This window comes from Schistocerca piceifrons, chromosome 8 (assembly GCF_021461385.2).
Source record: "Schistocerca piceifrons isolate TAMUIC-IGC-003096 chromosome 8, iqSchPice1.1, whole genome shotgun sequence".
NCBI classification, from domain to species: domain Eukaryota; kingdom Metazoa; phylum Arthropoda; class Insecta; order Orthoptera; family Acrididae; genus Schistocerca; species Schistocerca piceifrons.
In genome coordinates, this window is record NC_060145.1 from 226,271,512 (window position 1) to 226,291,150 (window position 19,639).

Consider the following 19,639-nt stretch of genomic DNA (forward strand, 5'->3'; position numbering starts at 1 on the left):
ATTCACTGTCAATTAATTGGCACTAAAATCACTGTTGACCAGTGATAATCTAGTGGACATGGCATCACAGCCCAAATTGATGAATCTTATTGTTTACCAACAATTGCCCACTACAGCAGATGTCTTCAACCACTTCTTAATCGAAAGTGTTTTCCCTGAAGCCTGGAAAAGGGGGATAGTTAAGCCATTATCTAAAAAGATTTGGCACAGAACTCTCTGAAAACCGACCAACTCGCATTCTTAGCGCATTGTCCAATGCCTTGGAATATGTAGACCAAACCGAGCTAACAAATAATCTATCTTTACACAACCTACTGGCCGAATACCAGCCTGTCTTAATATAGGAAACACATGAGCTGGAGCTTGCCATGGATGCAGACGAGGCAATTAGCACGTTAGTAAGACGAGGCAATTATCTTACTAACCCTACAGCAGTGCCTTATGAACTGAATTCTTTTGCTTGCATTGAAATTGTATATACCGAAGGGCATTGATTATCTGCAAGCCGTCATTTGCTTGCGGCCTACCTTTGTGGATACGCAAAGTTAAGTATTGTCAATTTAACTTACCGCAATAAACACCATTATTAAGATTTGCTAGAACTGTTGTCTAGCGATCCGAGAAAACAGCTTCCTAGGCAGCCAATATAAGACGAGTGGGCGGGATACCACACATAATATATGTAACTTGATGAGCTCCAATTGTATTTAAATGCAAAACCAATAAACCTGAAGCCACCAATCGAGAATCACATTACCGACCTGTTTGCGCTGTCAAAATGGGTGCAGGAACAGAGCTACATCTCAACCCATACAAAACTCATGCGGTACTGGTTGGTAATTCTAGGCTCATTAGCTCAAAATGTCGGGAACCAATACCTTCTTTAATCCTAAACGGGGCAAACATGAACTTGTGTTCTTCATTAAAGAGTCTAGGACTAATAACAGCTGAAAATCGAAATTGGACTGAGCACGTAGCTGCAGTGTGGAAGAAGGCATCAGCGTCTCCTCATACCCAACAAAAATATAAAAAGTTGTCCCTCTTGACATTAAACGGAAACTTGTAGAAACACATATAATTCCAGTTACTGATTACAGCGATGTATTCTGCAAGCATTTCTCCGGAAAGCTCATGGTGCCTGGAACCGGTTACAAATGTCTGAGCTCGTTTTATTTTCGGTGTATTTGATCACATTTCACCACACACAGATATCCTGGATGGTTGCCGACTAGCACAGAGATTTCAATGCCCTGTGTCTTCTCTACTGTCTTATCAACGAACACTGTATCTGAAATCTCTCCTCGACCTTAGCTCTTGTCTGATCAGCGAAGCAGAAACTCGCGCTTTCATCAGAGCAAAATTCTTTCCGTCCCACTCCATAGTTCGGCCACTTTCTCGAAGTCCTCCTCAGTGGCAGAAACCCGACTGTGGAATAACCTTCTGCATTAGATTCGAGAAGTGAATAATGTCTCCAGCTTCAGAAGAGAATTACTGACGAATCTACTAAATCAACAATGAGGGCCGCCATTGTCCCTGCACGTACTTGTTATCGTTGTACGTCACTCTCCACATATTCCAGTATTCTTGGCCGTTTCCTTTTCCTCAGAAGTCTCTACATTAGAAAACGCATGTTCTACCCACAAGTCAATTCTTGTTATACCTGCTACTGTCATTATTGTTATTATTGTCTTTATTATTGTCATTGTTTTCGATATTACTATTATCACTATCATTGAAAGCAGCTACAGTAGTATAAGTACTACCGGCATTATCTTTGTTAGTTCATAGTCGCGATAGCTTACTCAGACTATCACTTCAGACACGTAGATAATTTTTATACTCGTTGTCTTATTAAATTTTTTGTTTCTAAAATAATTTAGATGAATCTCTAGTCCTATGTGAAAGAGGGTCTCATGGCCCTAATAAAATTCGATTAAATAAATAAATAAGTAAATAAATGTCGTATAACGAGCTACAGTAAAATCTTATGTAAGAATAAACCTCGCTAACAGTCAATAGTTGCTGGTTCCACCGTCTCTGAGGTGTCGTCAGATACTTCGTTTTCTTGGCGATGTACCATAGCGCACAGCGACTGAAGTGACGTTTACTTACTATCGATCTTAAATAGTGATACAAGGATGTATATGATGGTTATCACTGAATTACATGGTTACCTTCACGGAACTGCTCTATACACATATTTCGAGACGCGGGATTAGCCGAGCGGTCTCTGGCGCTGAAGTAATGGACTGTGTGGATGGTCCCGGCGGACGTTCGAGTCCTCCGTCGGGCATGGGTATGTGTGTTTGTTCTTAGGATAATTTATGTTAAGTAGTGTGTAAGCTTAAGGACAGATTACCTAAGCAGTTAAGTCCGATTACATTTCACAATTATTTCAACATTTGAACACATATTTCTAGTAAACACATATATTTCTTTAATGATAGTGGTTCCATTATAGCGCTAACTCCTTCCCGGCTGGGTCGGAGATTTCTCTGCTTGGGGACTGAGTGTTGTGTTGTCCCACTCACCATCATTTCATCCCCATCGACGCGCAAGTCGCCGAAGTGGCGTGAAATCGAAAGACGTGTACCAGGCGAGCGATCTACCTGACGGGAGGCCCTCGTCACAAGACATTTTTTTTTTATTTGTATTAGGCTGGTGCATAAGTCCGTATCGTTCTTCGATGAGTTTAGTAACCACAAGAGATTCACTATTAGCAACAGTCTGCCAGCCGTGGAGTAACTTTTCGATTACACGAGTGTAGAAATCACGTGGTTTTTCAGACGAAGAATTCATCGAGCAATGCTGGGAGCGCGTTCTCATCCGGAAAGGAAGTTCCTTGAAGGTTGTTCCTACAGAGAGCGGAAAAGTTGAAAATTTGAGGACGTGAGATCAGGTGAATAAGGTTGAAGCGCAATAACCTCCCAACCAAAGTCATGAATAGTGTTTTTTGGCAGTCTAGGATAGTGTGGGCGGACGTCATCGTGGAGTAGTGTCACTCCGAGTAATCTTCAAGGTCGTTATTATAGGATTGCGTCTGCAAGGCGTCTCAGTTGTTGACAGTAAATATCGGCAGTGACGGTTACACCTCGGGTTCGCAATTTTTAATGCACCGCACCGTCGCCGTTCCACCAGAAGCACAACTTAATCTTCTGCCGATTAGCGTACGTGAAGTTGCAGCTTCTTTGGGGCTTGACTTTTCCTTTCTTTTCCTTATGGTAGCATAAAGACAACATTTTCCGTCGCCAGTAAAAACGCATGATAGGAATGGTTGGTGTGGTTCAAGAGCCAATTGATGACGAGCAAGCAGAGATGTGCGTGTCCAATGGCATTACCCCATACAGGGCGCAGATTTTTTGGCTAGCACTGCTGCTGCTAGCCGTTTCTTTTACACGAACAGAGGAGTATGGCGATAATATTCCGAATTCTCCTCTTCGCACTCCATTTTCTAGGATCCACATCTCCACTCATTATCTCAAACTGATAGTATGTAAACTCAAATAGCAACAGTTAACTACAAATAAAGAATTACGACCGACAAGTAAACAAATAGCAACCAGAATACCACCATACTTATTTACTTACTTACTTACTGCGTTGGCCACACAAACCGCAGTCGGTCTTTGGCCTCACCAATGAGCCTCGTCCAGCGTCCTCGGTCACCGTATTCTTCTTCAGACAGCCCCAGCTTACTCACATCCTCTCTGACCTGATCAGTGCATCGGAGTCGTGGTCTTCCCTGTGGTCTTTTGCCTCAAATGTCTTCCTCCTCTACCTGCCTGATGATCATCCCTTCTCGACGCATTACGTGTCCATACCACTTCAGTCTTCTTACTTTGTCCACTGCCACGATGTCCATCGACTTGTATAGCTCCTGGGATTTGTAGTTCTTTCTTTTCCTCCATTCATTTCCTTCATTCACTGGTCCAAAAATCTGTCTGAGGATGGCGTTCTCAAACGTCAGAATTTTTCTCTCCATCTTTTGCGTGATGGTCCAGGTCTCTGCTCCACATAAGACTAAAGGTTGTATTATTGTCTTATAAATATTGGTCTTTGAAAATTTCGATAGAAGCCGGGACTTTAATATCTTTACCAGAGCATATCTTTACCTGTTTCCTGCTTGTATTCCGTGCGGTAATATCCTGGTCTATCTCGTTCCTTTCATTGAGTATAGAACCAAGATATTTAAAGTTTTTATCCTTTCTAAGACTTTGTCCCCCACTTTCGGGGATCTGTCATCATTTTCTCTGCTAACTACCATTCAAAACAAAAATGCTACAAACTTATGCACCTAGAATCGTATCCCCGGAATCCTATCCTAGTTTTTTTTCCTACTTATGGCGTATAAAATATTTCATATCCGTTCCTAAGGATTCTAGAGTGTGGCAACGTGCATGGGATTTGTGAATGTAAAAAAGGTTTTTTATTCTGTTTCGTTTTGCAACACTAAATATTAATAAATTTCTAGAAATGAATTTTTACATATGGTGCAGTTATTATAAGAATCAAGTAAGTAATAATGATATGCCACAGAAGCTATCTTCAGGGATTGTCTTAGCTGTTTTGGCGACTGTAACCTCAAGCGTAGAGTGAAGGTCGCGCGCTGGCGCTGGATAGGTGCCGTCGTGCATTGATGCGAGGCCCTGCACTGTAGAGTAAAGCCTTCTCGCTAGCGCTGTATAGATGTGGTCGTGCGTTGATGCGTGCCGACCCACTGCCCTCAGACGTTGTGGCCTCTGTATCTGAAGACGACTCCGTAGATGCTGTTGCTGATTCCGATGTTGTGGTTTCCGTTGATGTCTATTGCATAGCAAATGTTAGTTGCCATTCTAATATATAGTGGCAGATGCAGTCAGTGAAACAATAGTATTTTATAAGGAACATTATTATACTATTCATTTACAATGTATGTAGGAAAAGCTTACCTGGTAGTTACTGCATCGCCAACAAACAAAGGCATAGTATCTGATGAGATCACCTACCAAACAGAACGAAAATATTTTATTGGTGTGGCCTAGGATCTGTAAACACATAAGCAAATATTTTAATAGCTCTCCACTGAAAAACATCCTTTTCCCCTAATGTATTGTACCACCGAATACAACGATAGTGTCTGTAATGTGTGATGACAATTGGTTTTTCACGTTAAAGTATGAAAACATATAGGGCGTTCTACGAATGAATGCTGCTAATCACTTTGCTAGGTGTTGGCAGGCTATCATCGTGGAAGACGAAATCCAATAAAACATCAATCATTGGAATAATTTTCAAGCTTGTCGTCAAATGTTGCGACACAGACACACGTTTATGATAGTCATGGCCACGTTAGAAGACTGAATAACTAGTACATGCATCCCACGTTGTAGTGTTCGTTTACTTATTGAAATATATGAACATTACCGTGTACTTATCTTTCTATCGTCAGTCTTTCGACTCGTTCTTTTGAGTCTGTCTCTCCTTATTTTATCTTGTATAAAGGTTTAATACCAGTGTACCTACCTTGCTCATCTTCCAGAATCCGATTTTACATATTCCAAACTTTGTCTCTCTCTGCTATTTTTTGCCCTGTACAAGCCCCTTTGGTGCCAATTTAACTAGTCATGGATGAAATAGATTATATCTGAAAAAATCAGTTCATTCCTCAGGTAACTTCCGAAGCCCTCTTTATCACTTATTATTTTCAGTATTTCTTCAGCTTGTACTATGTCTCTCCACTATATTACTAACTATCGCTGATAACATGAGATTTCAAATGTTTCAGGTTTCTTCGACTCCAGGCTCCCTGTGAACCCGTGTTTGAGCTACAATTAAGTGCTGTGCTACATATATGTGTTTTCAGGAATTTCTTCTTCTCTCCCAAATCAGTTTTTAATTCAACGCAGATATGTTATTGAAGAAAGCTTTCTCAGTTTGGGCTAATGTTCATTTAATGTAGTAGTTACTTTGGCTGCCCTTTGCTACCTTACAGTGCTATTACAAATGATTGAAGCGATTTCATAAATTCACTGTAGCTCCATTCATTGACATATGGTCACGACATACTACAGATACGTAGAAAAACTCATAAAGTTTTGTTCGGCTGAAGCCGCACTTCGGGTTTCTGCCGCCAGAGCGATCGAGAGCGCAGTGAGACAAAATGGCGACAGGAGCCGAGAAAGCGTATGTCGTGCTTGAAATGCACTCACATCAGTCAGTCATAACAGTGCAACGACACTTCAGGACGAAGTTCAACAAAGATCCACCAACTGCTAACTCCATTCGGCGATGGTATGCGCAGTTTAAAGCTTCTGGATGCCTCTGTAAGGGGAAATCAACGGGTCGGCCTACAGTGAGCGAAGAAACGGTTGAACGCGTACGGGCAAGTTTCACGCGTAGCCCGCAGAAGTCGACGAATAAAGCAAGCAGGGAGCTAAACGTACCACAGCCGACGGTTTGGAAAATCTTACGGAAAAGGCTAAAGCAGAAGCCTTACTGTTTACAATTGCTACAAGCCCTGACACCCGATGACAAAGTCAATCGATTTGAATTTTCGGCGCGGTTGCAACAGCTCATGGAAGAGGATGCGTTCAGTGCGAAACTTGTTTTCAGTGATGAAGCAACATTTTTTCTTAATTGTGAAGTGAACAGACACAATGTGCGAATCTGGGCGGTAGAGAATCCTCAAGCATTCGTGCAGCAAATTCGCAATTCACCAAAAGTTAACGTGTTTTGTGCAATCTCACGGTCTAAAGTATACGGCCCCTTTTTCTGCTGCGAAAAAAACGTTACAGGACACGTGTATCTGGACATGCTGGAAAATTGGCTCATGCCACAACTGAAGACCGACAGCACCGACTTCATCTTTCAACAGGATGGTGCTCCACCGCACTTCCATCATGATGTTCGGCATTTCTTAAACAGGAGATTGGAAAACCGATGGATCGGTCGTGGTGGAGATCATGATCAGCAAATTCATGTCATGGCCTCCACGCTCTCCCGACTTAACCCCATGCAATTTCTTTCTGTGGGGTTATGTGAAAGATTCAGTGTTTAAACCTCCTCTACCAAGAAACGTGCCAGAACTGCGAGCTCGCATCAACGATGCTTTCGAACTCATTGATGGGGACATGCTGCGCTGAGTGTGGGAGGAACTTGATTATCGGCTTGATGTCTACCGAATCACTAAAGGGGCACATATCGAACATATGTGAATGCCTAAAAAAACTATTTGAGTTTTTGTATGTATGTGCAAAGCATTGGGAAAATATCTCAAAAAATAAAGTTATTGTAGAGCTGTGAAATCGCTTCTATCATTTGTAATAACCCTGTACTTCCTACACGGGAGCTTTCTAGCACTTATGCACCACTATGTTATTCGTAATTTGATGTGAAAGGAATAGTTATTCTCCATTCAACCATCGTTCATCAGATTCACTTTTGTTTTGTTTATCCCTAAACCCTCTTGCTGACTAAGTGTGCACCCATATCATGTTAGCAGGACCTTTGAGTCTTTCTTCTCTTTAGCCAGAAGGGCTATAACACTAGCGGAAAGTAATATTGGTATCTTTTCGGCTTGAAAGTATATTACTTCTCCTATAGATTCTTTCAGGTCCTTTATGGTTTTTCCCACGTACTAGTTAACAATAGCGGTGATAAACTACAACACTGCCTCAGACCCTTCTTAACACAAACATGTCTACTCCAGGTTCTTCCTTTTAGATGTAGGAGATTATTCGTTTGTCTCCTTTCAGCAGCATTAATATTCTGCTTAATTAATATGTCAGGTAGTTAGTCTACATTCTAAGGATTGTAAATTTACTTTATGCTGTTCACTATACACTGGTGAATTATATTACTTAAAAAGTAACTGCTTAATTCTTATACAATATTTAGTCGTTAACAGTCTGCTTTATATCTACATATATTTGCAGTACAGCAATACCTTTATGTTGTCGTACTGTTCAACTTCTGACACAAAATCCAGCTTCTGAAAGGTGAATGTAATTGAAATGATTTTGATACCCACACTCCATCACAGTAGAGGCAGGAGATAAATACAACTGTACTGAGTGAGTTTGGGTGAGTGTGTGTGTGTGTGTGTGTGTGTGTGTGTGTGTGTGTGTGTGTGTGTGGAGTTTTATGCTAGTGTGGGGAGGGAAGCCGTTTCGATGTTTATCATTAACTTCCTAGAAGTGTTGTGTGAAGCAACGACTTCCACGACCCGTTATTCGTGTGAAAGTGACCGACCAAAATGTAACTAAGAGACTTCATGAAAAAATTTCAAACTACATTGCTATAGACTATTGCTATAATGATCAAGCACTTTTCAGTAAATACAGTCCTAATATACAAACCTATGGAAAAATCAGGACGACGTATCTGATTTGATAGCTCCAAGCATCGATCAGGACAGGACACCTGTGCTGAGCAAACGCCTGCAAAAAGAAAAAGAATGCAACATATTTCTTACAATATGAGGAGATCAGGGAGATACAATTTACTGTATACCACAGTAATGAGTCCTTGTCGTTAAGAGAAAAAAATAAAGCAAAAAGGAAATCTTGCGGCTCTCAGAATGTTTCATTGTGATAAATCGTTATGGTTTCAGTGCTCTCCAGATCATCCTAGTCATATTCCGTGCAGTTCCTACTAATACGTATGGTACTATTAGATTGCAGTGACTACACCGATATTAACAGTATAGTGATAAGAGAGTGAAGTAAGATAAACTAATGTACGCATTCATGTTTTCGCAGCACAACGTATGATACATTAAATCTGGGGCGTGCAGACAAATAAAATGTATTTCTTGTCCTGATATTTCGATCGTATACCTTTCGGCCACTTTCAGAGTGAGCCAACAGAAACGCTAGCTTTTGCTGTGCTGTCAGACTTCAGTACATTTACTGTAGAATGAATTACCTCATACAGATAGTGTCCGAAACACTAACAGATACTCCAGATGAGATTTACTTTAATTTCAGATACTACAGATGATCGTTGGTAGCTTGATTAGTGATAGTTACATTGGCAGAAGACAGTTGCTGAATACTGTAATTGCTGTAAGGTAACACATTGTCGTGCCCTACAGACAAGATTAACACACGCAGAAGCCTTACCTTCAGACAACAATTATAATCTACTTTCTACTGAAATACCTTGTTTTCCAAGATTTCTGCTAAGTTTGCACTTCCATGTACTGCATACTTCCCACCTAGACGAAATGTCAAGTTGTATTGTGTCGCCGACAGTAATTAATTTTAAATGAAGCGAAAGAACAAGAAAACACTGACCCAAGTATACACGTATCTGCCACCAGAATGTAAAATTGAAGATACTGTAAGAAATTTGGATTAAAGACCTGCATTTCTCATAAAAACTGTAGAGCTGTAGGTGATGCACTTGTGCAGATGACTCTAACGTCGAGACTTAACAGGGGAGATCGGGCAACACTGTCATAAGTGGCACGATGGCCAACTGGTATTATATGGTTAGGTTGCGCCACCGGCCAAGGACGTTACTAGCAATAATACAGTGGCCTTTAAACAAATACGTTAGAGTACTTAAACTGTCGTGTGAGGGTGGGCAACGATTTTATGTTTTCCTTTTAGTAAAAGTAAATTTTGCTTATTGAAGATATTTTGTTGTATGCCTGAGGACAACACTCTTGTTAAACAAGTAAGTACGACGATATTAGTCTATAGTTCAAGGATTACAGCGATAGGTGTTTAAAACGTTTTCATAAACGAACTAAAATAATTCGAATATGGCAACGGGGCACAATCGCCCACTTAAATAGTGGGGCAACATCGGTCCACATGGCCAACCTTCCTCGCTGTCTTTATGTAAGAAGTACTTTTATTTGATAGATACATTCGTTATTTGAGTCTAAGTCATATCTAATGAAATTTTGTACGAGAGTCAATTATAGGTTGCGTTGATTTTTAATCAGTAACGTGTTTAAGATTTTAAATTTTATTTATATTTTACTTTTTGATTTTCATAGATGCCTTCTTTCATAACAACCTAACGCTGATGGGTGTGGCTGAATTGCTGAAGTTGGTCCTTCAATTGCTCAGGAACACAATGGTAGCGCTATGCTGTCAAAACAACGCCTCTTAAGCTCAACGTCACTTCAGCTGACGAACCGCATTACCCAACGCCTGAAGAAATCCAGTCATTTGAGAAATGACAAACAAGGAAAAACCAGAAAACTAACCGCAAAGTCCAGTGAAAGATGCGTTACAATGGGAAAAACAAGCCTCCACGGAGAGAAAAGAAACCACTGTAAAGGGAAATACTGCTGTTCTGCTCAAAAACCTATTACCTAAAAAGTGCCAATTGTCAAGCTAAATTACATGATTAAACTCCTCAGATAAAAACAGTAAGGAAGCAGGCATTCCTAAGAAGGTTCTTCAAGATGAAGAAGATGAAGATGAGGATGTCCTGTGCCTCGGTTGCCTTAAACCATTCTGTCACAGCAATTCAGTTGATGAAAGGACTCACAAGGGGAAGGCCTCAGACACGGCCAACCGATTCGGCTCATATTTGGGAGGTCGCTTGTGTACAACCTAAAAGGAAGGACTCTAAGATATTTTGGGTCAACACCCCCGGAATTTTGAGAAAATCACCCCTAAATGTTATGACGAACAAGCCATTCAAAATTGGAGGGATCGATAGATAATTGTAAAAAGAGCATTTTTCATCATCAGGTATGGGGTTCGCAAATGCCAACTTTTCCCAAAAGCGAGGAAAGAAACCTTTACAACTGCCTCTTCTGTAGCGACATGGTAAACGCTTTTCGCCGACAGCGCCGATAGCGCTACGGCCAAGGTAACTGACTGGGAATCGGAAAACTCGGGTTCCAACCTCGAAGAATATGACCGGATTTTATTATTTTCGTCTGTATTTTTCCATATCTCAATTGATGGGGATAGGAGGGTTAATAAGGTAAGTAACTCAATAAGGAATGATAATAACAAGGTAGGCAAACTAAATTCCTTGCCAGCACGGTAGCTCAGCGTGTTCGGTCAGAGGGTTAGCTGCCCCCTGTAATAAACAAACTGAGTTAGTCGATCAACAACGAACTTAAATGGATGTCTTACGACGTCCGCCCCGAGCAGATACAACGAACGAAAGCGATCAAAATGAGAAAAAAAAGGTAACTGGCTGAGAATCGGAAAACCCGTGGTTGAATCTCGAAGGATCTTAGCGGATGTTATTCTTTTCGTTTGTATTTCTCTATATCTCAATTCCTGGGGATAAGAGGTTTGATAAGGTAAGTAACTCAATAAGGAATGATAATAATAAGGTAGGCAAACTAATTTCCCAAACGCCGTGGGTTAATAAAGTATTAAACTTTTAAGCCTTGTCACATGAAAACAGCTCCGGGTAAGAGTGCTGCAAATTCCTCACGAAGGATCACAGATAGCCAACCGCGCGACGCTTGTTGACAGCGAGGCACGGGACAGAATGCACGCGGCGAGAGTTATGTTGTCGCGGTTGCCTCTTCGTCATATCATAGTTGTGAACCTGGAAGAGTGAAGGTGTCCTGCACGAGCCTTATAGAAGTCAATCGGGAAGAGTTGTTTTCCGTCATTAGGCTGCCGCGAACCTCGCGGAAAATGTAGTGATTTTTCCATCGTTAATGCACCGAATGAATTATGTTTTGTGAATGAATGCATAAGTAACATATGACGAGTATTGTATGTAGTTTGTAGTAATTAGCTCGTCTGTTTATGCCGTAGTAATCAGTTATTGTTTGTTGTGTCATATCTTTCAGGTGCATAATCTGAATAATGGAGGATGTACACCCTTCGACTAGCGCTGTAATATATAGTTGGGAGCCTGTCACAGACGATGGCAAGCGGGAAGTTACCGACGCTGTGGTTTGGTTTGTAAAAGTGTTGCAAGACAGATACAATATCAATGCACTACAGGAAGCAGGCAGTTCTGTTTCTCGGCGTTCCAGATTGATAGGAGCGGCTATCGTCAAGCGATCTTTGGAGATGACGAACGAAACGACTTTTGGTGATAGTGAAGTACTATACCATGAAGACGAAGCAGAAGGTGATTCAGTGGAAGATATCCCAACTAGTGAATCCCAAATGGTCATAACACTTTGGAAATCTCCACGTCACTGGGAATATGTGCTTCATCTGTTCCCGATGAGTATTACGAACTGGTTACTAAACGATTGAACTACGGTGCTACACCCCTTGAAGTAAAAGTAAAGGCGCTAGCGGTAGCCAGGAATCATCCAAATTGGAACTTACAAACACTGCAAAAGAGTGAAGCAACAACAGCCTTGAAAAGGAAGAAGGACTTTAAATTGTGGGAAAGTGATATCGTTAAATGAGGGACAAGATACGGCAAATAACAGGCGATAAATAAGTGGACATACGACCAATTTGTCAAATTTCGTGTTCGTAACGAGAATGTAACAACGAGGATACTTCAGGAGTGGGCTGCAGGTGCAGTGCTTCAATATACGGCCAACAAGGATTTTACGTCAGCTGCATCATTATCTTGGGCAAAAAATTTTAAATCGGAGTATAGATCTCGTCAACGGCACGTCATTAAGTACGTCTCTCATAAGGAGGTACAACATATAGAAGATACACAGAAAGTGGCGGCTCTTTTCTGAACGAAAACGGCGTCACTTATAACCGGTTTTAGTCGTGATTACGTGAACAACACCAATGAAACAGGATGCGAGTGTCGGGTGAACATTCAACGCACGTTATCACATAATGGAGAAAAACGAACTCTTGTCGCACTTGATAGTAAAAACAAACTAACACATTCGTACACGGCGCAATATGCCATCACAGCCTCTGGAAAACTGTTGCCTAAGGTTTTCCTGTGTTGACAAGAAACGAATGTTACATTTGGTCCTCGTGTTATAGAAGAGGTCAATCGTTTAACCGACTCGTTGAAAAATGTTTACATACGTTTCTCATAACGAGTTTTGTCTAATATTGGATTCCTGGAATGGATAAATTAATACTACAATATATGACAGAATGTATATAGATGGCGAGGGTCAGCCGACGTGCACACTAAAAGTAATACCGCCAAACTGCACACCTTTGTGCCAGCCGTGTGATGTTTATTTCTATCGCCAGGTTTTTTAACAGCCAGTAACCATTTTTTCATTTTGTTCGATATAGTTCGTTGCGTTTGGTCTGGGCGGATATCACAATACATCCGTTCAAAGTTGATCGTTGATTACTTGACTGAGTTTCTTTATTTTCCTTTTTTTTTTTTAATTAAAGAGACACGCAGCCCTCTGACCGAACACGCTGAGCTACCGTGCCGGCAAAACGTTGGCCGTTGTGCTATCGGCAAAATGCGTCTACCGTATGGGTATAGAGGCGGCAGTTGTAAAAGTTTCTTACCTCGATTTCTGGAGAAGTATGCGTTTTTGACTGATGTGTTGGTAAATGTTCCAACACCTTGTAGATAGAGGCGGCCTAAATGGACGCTATCTAACGCAGACGGGCGTGAATTCTGGAACAGGATAAGGAGTGAATGCTAATAAAAAAAGTATGCAGCTCCTCGAATACTTAACTTTATATCGTCCTTGTGGTACATCGCTCTTGATAATACAGATAAGACTATCTTCAGATACGGCTAATGGCGCCTTGATAGGTAGTAGCCATGGCCTTAGCTGAAGGCTATTCTTACTGTCTCTCGGCAAATGAGAGAAAGGCTTCGTCAGTGTAGTCACTAGCAAAGTCGTCGTACAACTGGGGCGAGTGCTATATCGTATCTCGAGACCTGTCTTGTGGTGACGCTCGGTCTGCGATCGCACAGTGGCGACACGCGGGTCCGACATGTACTAAATGGACCGCGGCCGATTTAAGCTACCCTCTAGCAAGTGTGGTGTCTGGCGGTGACACCACATTGACCCCATACCCGATGATGAAAAATGCTCTATTTACAATTATCTGTCGATCCCTCAAATTTTGAGTGCATTGCTTGCCATAACCTTTAGGGGTGATTTTTCCAAAAACGTGGGGATGTTCACCCAAAATATCTTAGATTCCTTCGTTTTAAGTTGTATATAAATGACATGCCAAATTTGAGCCGAATCGGTTGGTCGTGTCTGAGGCCCTCCCTTCTCAGTGGCCAAGTTACGAGCGGTGGGCACACCCATTTAAAATGACACGAAAGAACTTTTTCCTTTTTAAGAACGTGAAGATCCTATCAGTCATTCAGACAAAGACTGATAAAAGTTCAGCACATACTACTCTGTCAAGCTGTTATTATAACAATGATAATACAATTTATGGTTTCAGTTTTTGCGAAAAACTGTAATAATTCTTATTAAAATCGAGTCTTAGTATTAAAGTCGACATATGTTCAGTTAGATAACTAATTAAGTGATAAAGTTACGTGCGTCAACTTGCCCCAACTACTGGGCCATTTTATTCCATTGATGGCGTAATTTGGCTTAGGTGGTATTACTGTACTAAATATTGTTTATGTGAATAGACAATCAGGGAGACACCACAAATGATTAGCTGCAAAGCTGCTGAAACAATGTACCAAAGTTTCCACATACAAATAGCAATGGAAACATTTCAAATGCAGATCGAAAAAAAAATCAAGAGAAAAAGGGCCAATCTGTCCCTTTCTCCATTACCAAATACTTCTGTTGTTCACGAACTGTTCCTCACTTAACAATATTTTGTTCTTACCTACAAGTATCTATGTTTTCTTTTTAATGTATACTTGTATTAGCTAGTCCATCACACTCAACCAGTACGCAGAGGAAAGTAAATGTCTGTGACAGCCGAGTATTCGCCTATACCTTTGGAAAAGGTGACTTACCTAGACACACAGCGACAACAAGTACGGAAAGGAGTGTTTTCTCCATGGCGGAAGACTGAAAGTAATCGTGGACTTCTTCCTTTATATATCATTCTTCACCAGTAATTTTGGACGCGGAAGAGCATGCGTAAAACCGAGAAGGTCACCGTGATAAAAGACTACTTTCGGCAAGTTGATCACCTTCCTTCTTGTTGCGTATTTTGGTGATAATTAGACAGTGTACATTTTTGTGATAGTCGTTATCTACTTCTTCTAGTAAGCTATGTGGTATTGGGGAGAAGCCTTATAAGGAAGACGATGATAACATTTAAAATATGTATCTTTCCAAAAGTTGTTTCGTGTCATTTGTCTTCCTGTTTGACTACGGTAAAGAAGACTACCGAAGGAACCTGCGTGCATGAAACAGTATCCACTCGTATTGCAAGTTATGAGTGATTAAAAGTCACCAATAATCAACATCTGACATTGACGTGTTTGGCTATTTCCGTTCTTAGATACAATATTCGTGACTATATTTTAGGCAAGTTGTTCCAGGTATTTGCAGACAAGGTGCCATCTGCAACAAACAGAAGGGATCGCTGTAGAAACAGCGAAGTTCGGACGATTGTAATTGTTTCGACGAGCAGTAGATGATCCAAAACCTTCGTGTGCGGGGAATAGGACTGAAGATGGCATAAATCAAGCTGTTTCGACTTCCATTCATCATGAGCAGTTACCTGACATAGACCTTACACTCCCGGCTTTAGACATGTTTATCGTAAGCGATGCATTCCGCAGCCATTGAGAATGTTCGATGCTTAAGACAACTAAATCCGAAGGTAGCTACGTGTGTTCACAAGAGTTCGTCGTTCACTGAAAGGAGAGCAAGAGTCTTTTCTTGTTCTATTAGAACAGAATATCCGATTCTCAACATGTACTTAGATCTCCGTATATGTTCGTAGAACCTTTCTTTCTATTAGAACAATAGGTCCTATAACCATATGAAGAACGGAAATGGGAAACGTTCTAAGTGTCATTAAAAGAGAAACGCGAATCCATTGCTGTTGTGATCTCGGTGCTCTGCTGCATTTTCTTCAACCTGATTTAGGTGCAAGACTATGGAGAATATGCCTTCGTAAACGTGCTTAGCTGTACCTCCCTCTAGAATTCCAGTGCTGTTAGTTGGAACAGTTCTACTAGTTACAAAACGAATATACATTTCTGAACATATATTATCACAGATAAAAAATAGTGCCCCAGTATTACTGGTACTTGGAACAAAAACTTTCTTCCCACTATTTCATAGAGAAGTGTCATTTGTGAGGCTGTGTATAAAATATTATTCGAATTTTGAAAAGATGAAACAAGCGACCAATCCCTGTCAATAATGCTATTTATTTCCACAAATAGCACCGTTACCGGTTTCAAACCTAAAGATTCATATTCAGACGGCTGTTCATTTTTATATTACATTTGTTTCTTTTTTACATTAATCGTGGGAGTAAAGCAAGAACCAACAAATGTAAAGAACAACAAATGTGCAACAAACGGAAACGTGCGGCTGAAGACGAACGTGTCGGCTGGAAATCATTATGTTCAACATTTTTGTAAACAAATAATAGTACTATCAGTGACTTGTTGCTGTTTTTAGCAGAATCAACTTGTAAAACTTTTTTTATTGGTAACTGGACTCAGTCAGTTTCCTAGTATGATGGTAGAACGTTCTTAATTAACAGTTTATTTTCTAGCTTGTCTCGCTTTTTTTCACTGATGTGGTGAGTAGCAAAATGCTGTTGTATTAGAACACACTCCCAATTTCTTCGATAAACATCAGTTATGCACAAACAGAGATACATCGTCTTTACGCATCCGAAAACAAGTACTTGTGAAGTAATCGACTATTCTTTCCCTCGATAGCCGCTCTTCTGCTGCTGACACTGAATAAGTGGATCAAGTGACAAGAAACTTATTTAAAATGAGAGCTTTTAAATAAAGTCCCCATCTACACTGGTGTGCGCACATGCGTTTAATCCGTTTATTTTCGGGACTAGATCTCTGAACTCAGGTATTCGAGATCCTCAAAACTACATGTCTGTATCGATTTGTGTTTATTCTCATGAAACATATACTACCAAAAGTAGGACCACTGTGCTTATACACTGACTTCTTTCACACGCCGCTTTACTCTTTAACTGTTAGTATTATCCCGTTTCTTGTACAGAACTGATTACAATGCGCTATTTCTTAATTAAAGAGGTGTTCATATAACTCACTGTAACTCTTCCATTAGTATTTCCTTTGTTAAATTCTGTCACATGGCTTCAATACGTCACTTCTGTCGTCTACCAGATCCGGTAGCTAAACTCGATGTGTACTATGAAATCCGTCATTCACATATGCAAAGACAGGGAGCTGAAGTCTGTGAGACACTTTAACTGATGTTTTCTCCATGTTTATCTACTTCTAGCAATTTTTGCTCTTGTTCGTAACAGATTTTGGTACCGTTTGTGTTATGTGTGACACCAAAAAGTTGTTTATAATGGCAAACAATGTCTTTAATCTTTGTTAACACACTGTCATTTCCAAGCCTTTCATCATGAAAGGCGAAGGACACATTTTTATTGGTGGAGACGCAGCAATATTCCATGCTATCATAAATCTGTTGATACGGATTGTCGAATCATCTTTCCTCGGGAGAATACCTAAATTCATCACCACTTTTGGTTGCACTGATTAAACTCCCGTTATTCTTTGACAATACGCCATAACCCGGTCTTATATACGCTATGATGCACCACCAGCGGAATGCGCTTAACACTCGCTATCCCATTCTGGAACATGTAGAGGCACAACCATTTTCTTTGTGAATTATTTTACATGGACAGATAAAATGCTTTCCTCAACTGTCACATTTTCCTTTATGATAAGAGCGAGAGGTGGGAGAGTCACATATATAAAATTTAAATACTGTTGGCTCTGAATTGAAAACTATGAAATTGTGGAAGGGAATTCATTTAAGAAAGGATTTTTCGAAATTCTAATCTAATCCAAACAGCATTTTAAAGCTGATTCTATGACAACTTAAATTTGGCTACTCAGTTAGAAATAAAGCATACAAAAGTCCTTGTCCTGGGAAATCCAACCCGTATGGGGGTAAAATAAGGAGGGAAACGATTTATGAAAATAATTCATTGTGAATGCATTTTTAAAGCTAAATCCTCAGAACTGGTGCTTTTCCTTCTCGATTAGAGATGAAAGAATTCGTCTCTCACTGTTTCTGGAAACTCAAACTAAGGCGTTGAGATAGGGTCAGAGTGATGCACTGTCTTATCTTCGTCCAGCCCTAATCACTAAAAACAAGAAATTGAAGTTTGGAGAGGGTGTGTATATTTATACTGTAGTCACAGTTTAAGAAGAGATTGTCAGATATCCAACTCCTCAGGGGGTGAAACAAGGGATGAAAAGTTTTTCGAAAGTATGTCGTTATTAAGGGAAATTCGAAGCTAGAACTACGAAAACTGGTTTTGGTTTCTCAGTCAGAAAATAAAAAATTCGTGTTTCAGCATTTTTGGAGATTAAACCACTAAGGAGGTAAAATAGTAAGTGAAAATTTTTCAAAATAAATGATTACAAAATAATAGCTAAAGAATTTTTAAGGCAACATCACTAACAGTTTGTATCTGAAATTAAAACATACACATTTCATTGTTTCTGGAAATTCAACCCTAAGGGAGAGCAATAGTGGATGAAAATTTTTATAAAATATTTCTTTACATTAAAAAACTTCCAAAGCTACATTATGGAAATTAGTTTTTTCACTTGTATGTAAGGAAACATTTTGAAGGGATGAAAGTAACTATATAAATATCTCCACAATGACCCAAATAGTATGATTAACAAAAACTTAGGACACAGCTATCAGAATCAATTGTGGTCAGAAGTACATTTGCAAAAGTCCATGCCTATATGGCCTCAATTACAACGAAAAGCTGACAAGATGGTCCAATTTGTGAACAACACACAAATTCTATTAAATAAAAACAAAGAAACCTCTTCAGGCCTTGCTATGTACACGAACAAAGCAGCAAGTGGTGAGCTAGTACACACACACACACACACACACACACACACACACACACACACACACACACACATATATATATATATATATATATATATATATATATATATATATATATATATATATATGTGTGTGTGTGTGTGTGTGTGTGTGTGTGTGTGTGTGTGCGTGTGTGTGTACAGTACTTATAATTTTTCCCAAAGCTAATGCTACTAACATATATTTACTGGACCATCGCTTGGAAGTTGTAATGAAACTGGTTATGGTGAGATTCCAAATTGAATATTCAAAACCCAGAAACCCACTACCACATAGCTGTACAAAATTGCTTAAACGTTAACTTATATGAACACATACGAGGTGTGGCTAGAAAAAAACCGGACTAGTACTGGTGAAACAATAAAACGAATGCAATAAGGCTGAAAGTCGCGTGGCCTGTCACGTGACTCTCGCTCCGCCTACTGCTCGAGTTTCATCTGCCTCCTGCACTCAGTCTGCCCGTGGCGTCTGTTTTAAGTAGTTGACGTTTTGTCTGTGCGTCGGAAAATGTTGAGTGTACAGAAAGAACAACGTGTTAACATCAAATTTTGTTTCAAACTAGGAAAATCTGCAAGTGAAACGTTTGTAATGTTACAACAAGTGTACGGCGATGATTGTTTATCGCGAACACAAGTGTTTGAGTGGTTTAAGCGATTTAAAGATGGCCGCGAAGACACCAGTGATGACACTCGCACTGGCAGACCATTGTCAGCAAAAACT

The 19,639-nt window shown here is 40.1% G+C and overlaps 1 protein-coding gene across 2 annotated transcripts in view; it reads right to left on the bottom strand.

The window, feature by feature from the left end:
- The window catches only part of LOC124711724, a 183,778-nt gene extending 168,903 nt beyond the window's left edge, over positions 1–14,875 (bottom strand). Inside the window, exons 1-4 of one of the 2 annotated variants that reach the window (XM_047241934.1) lie at positions 14,821–14,875; positions 8,337–8,417; positions 4,929–4,981; positions 4,404–4,803 (exon numbers count right to left, since the gene is read on the bottom strand). In XM_047241934.1, coding sequence (XP_047097890.1) covers positions 4,582–4,803; positions 4,929–4,981; positions 8,337–8,417; positions 14,821–14,866 — 402 coding nt within the window. In that variant the 5' untranslated portion in view covers positions 14,867–14,875 and the 3' untranslated portion in view covers positions 4,404–4,581. Of the gene's footprint in view, positions 1–4,403; positions 4,804–4,928; positions 4,982–8,336; positions 8,418–14,820 lie in introns of those variants that run through there. The other variant, XM_047241933.1, reaches the window with a different exon arrangement.
- Positions 14,876–19,639: the final 4,764 nt, after the last annotated feature.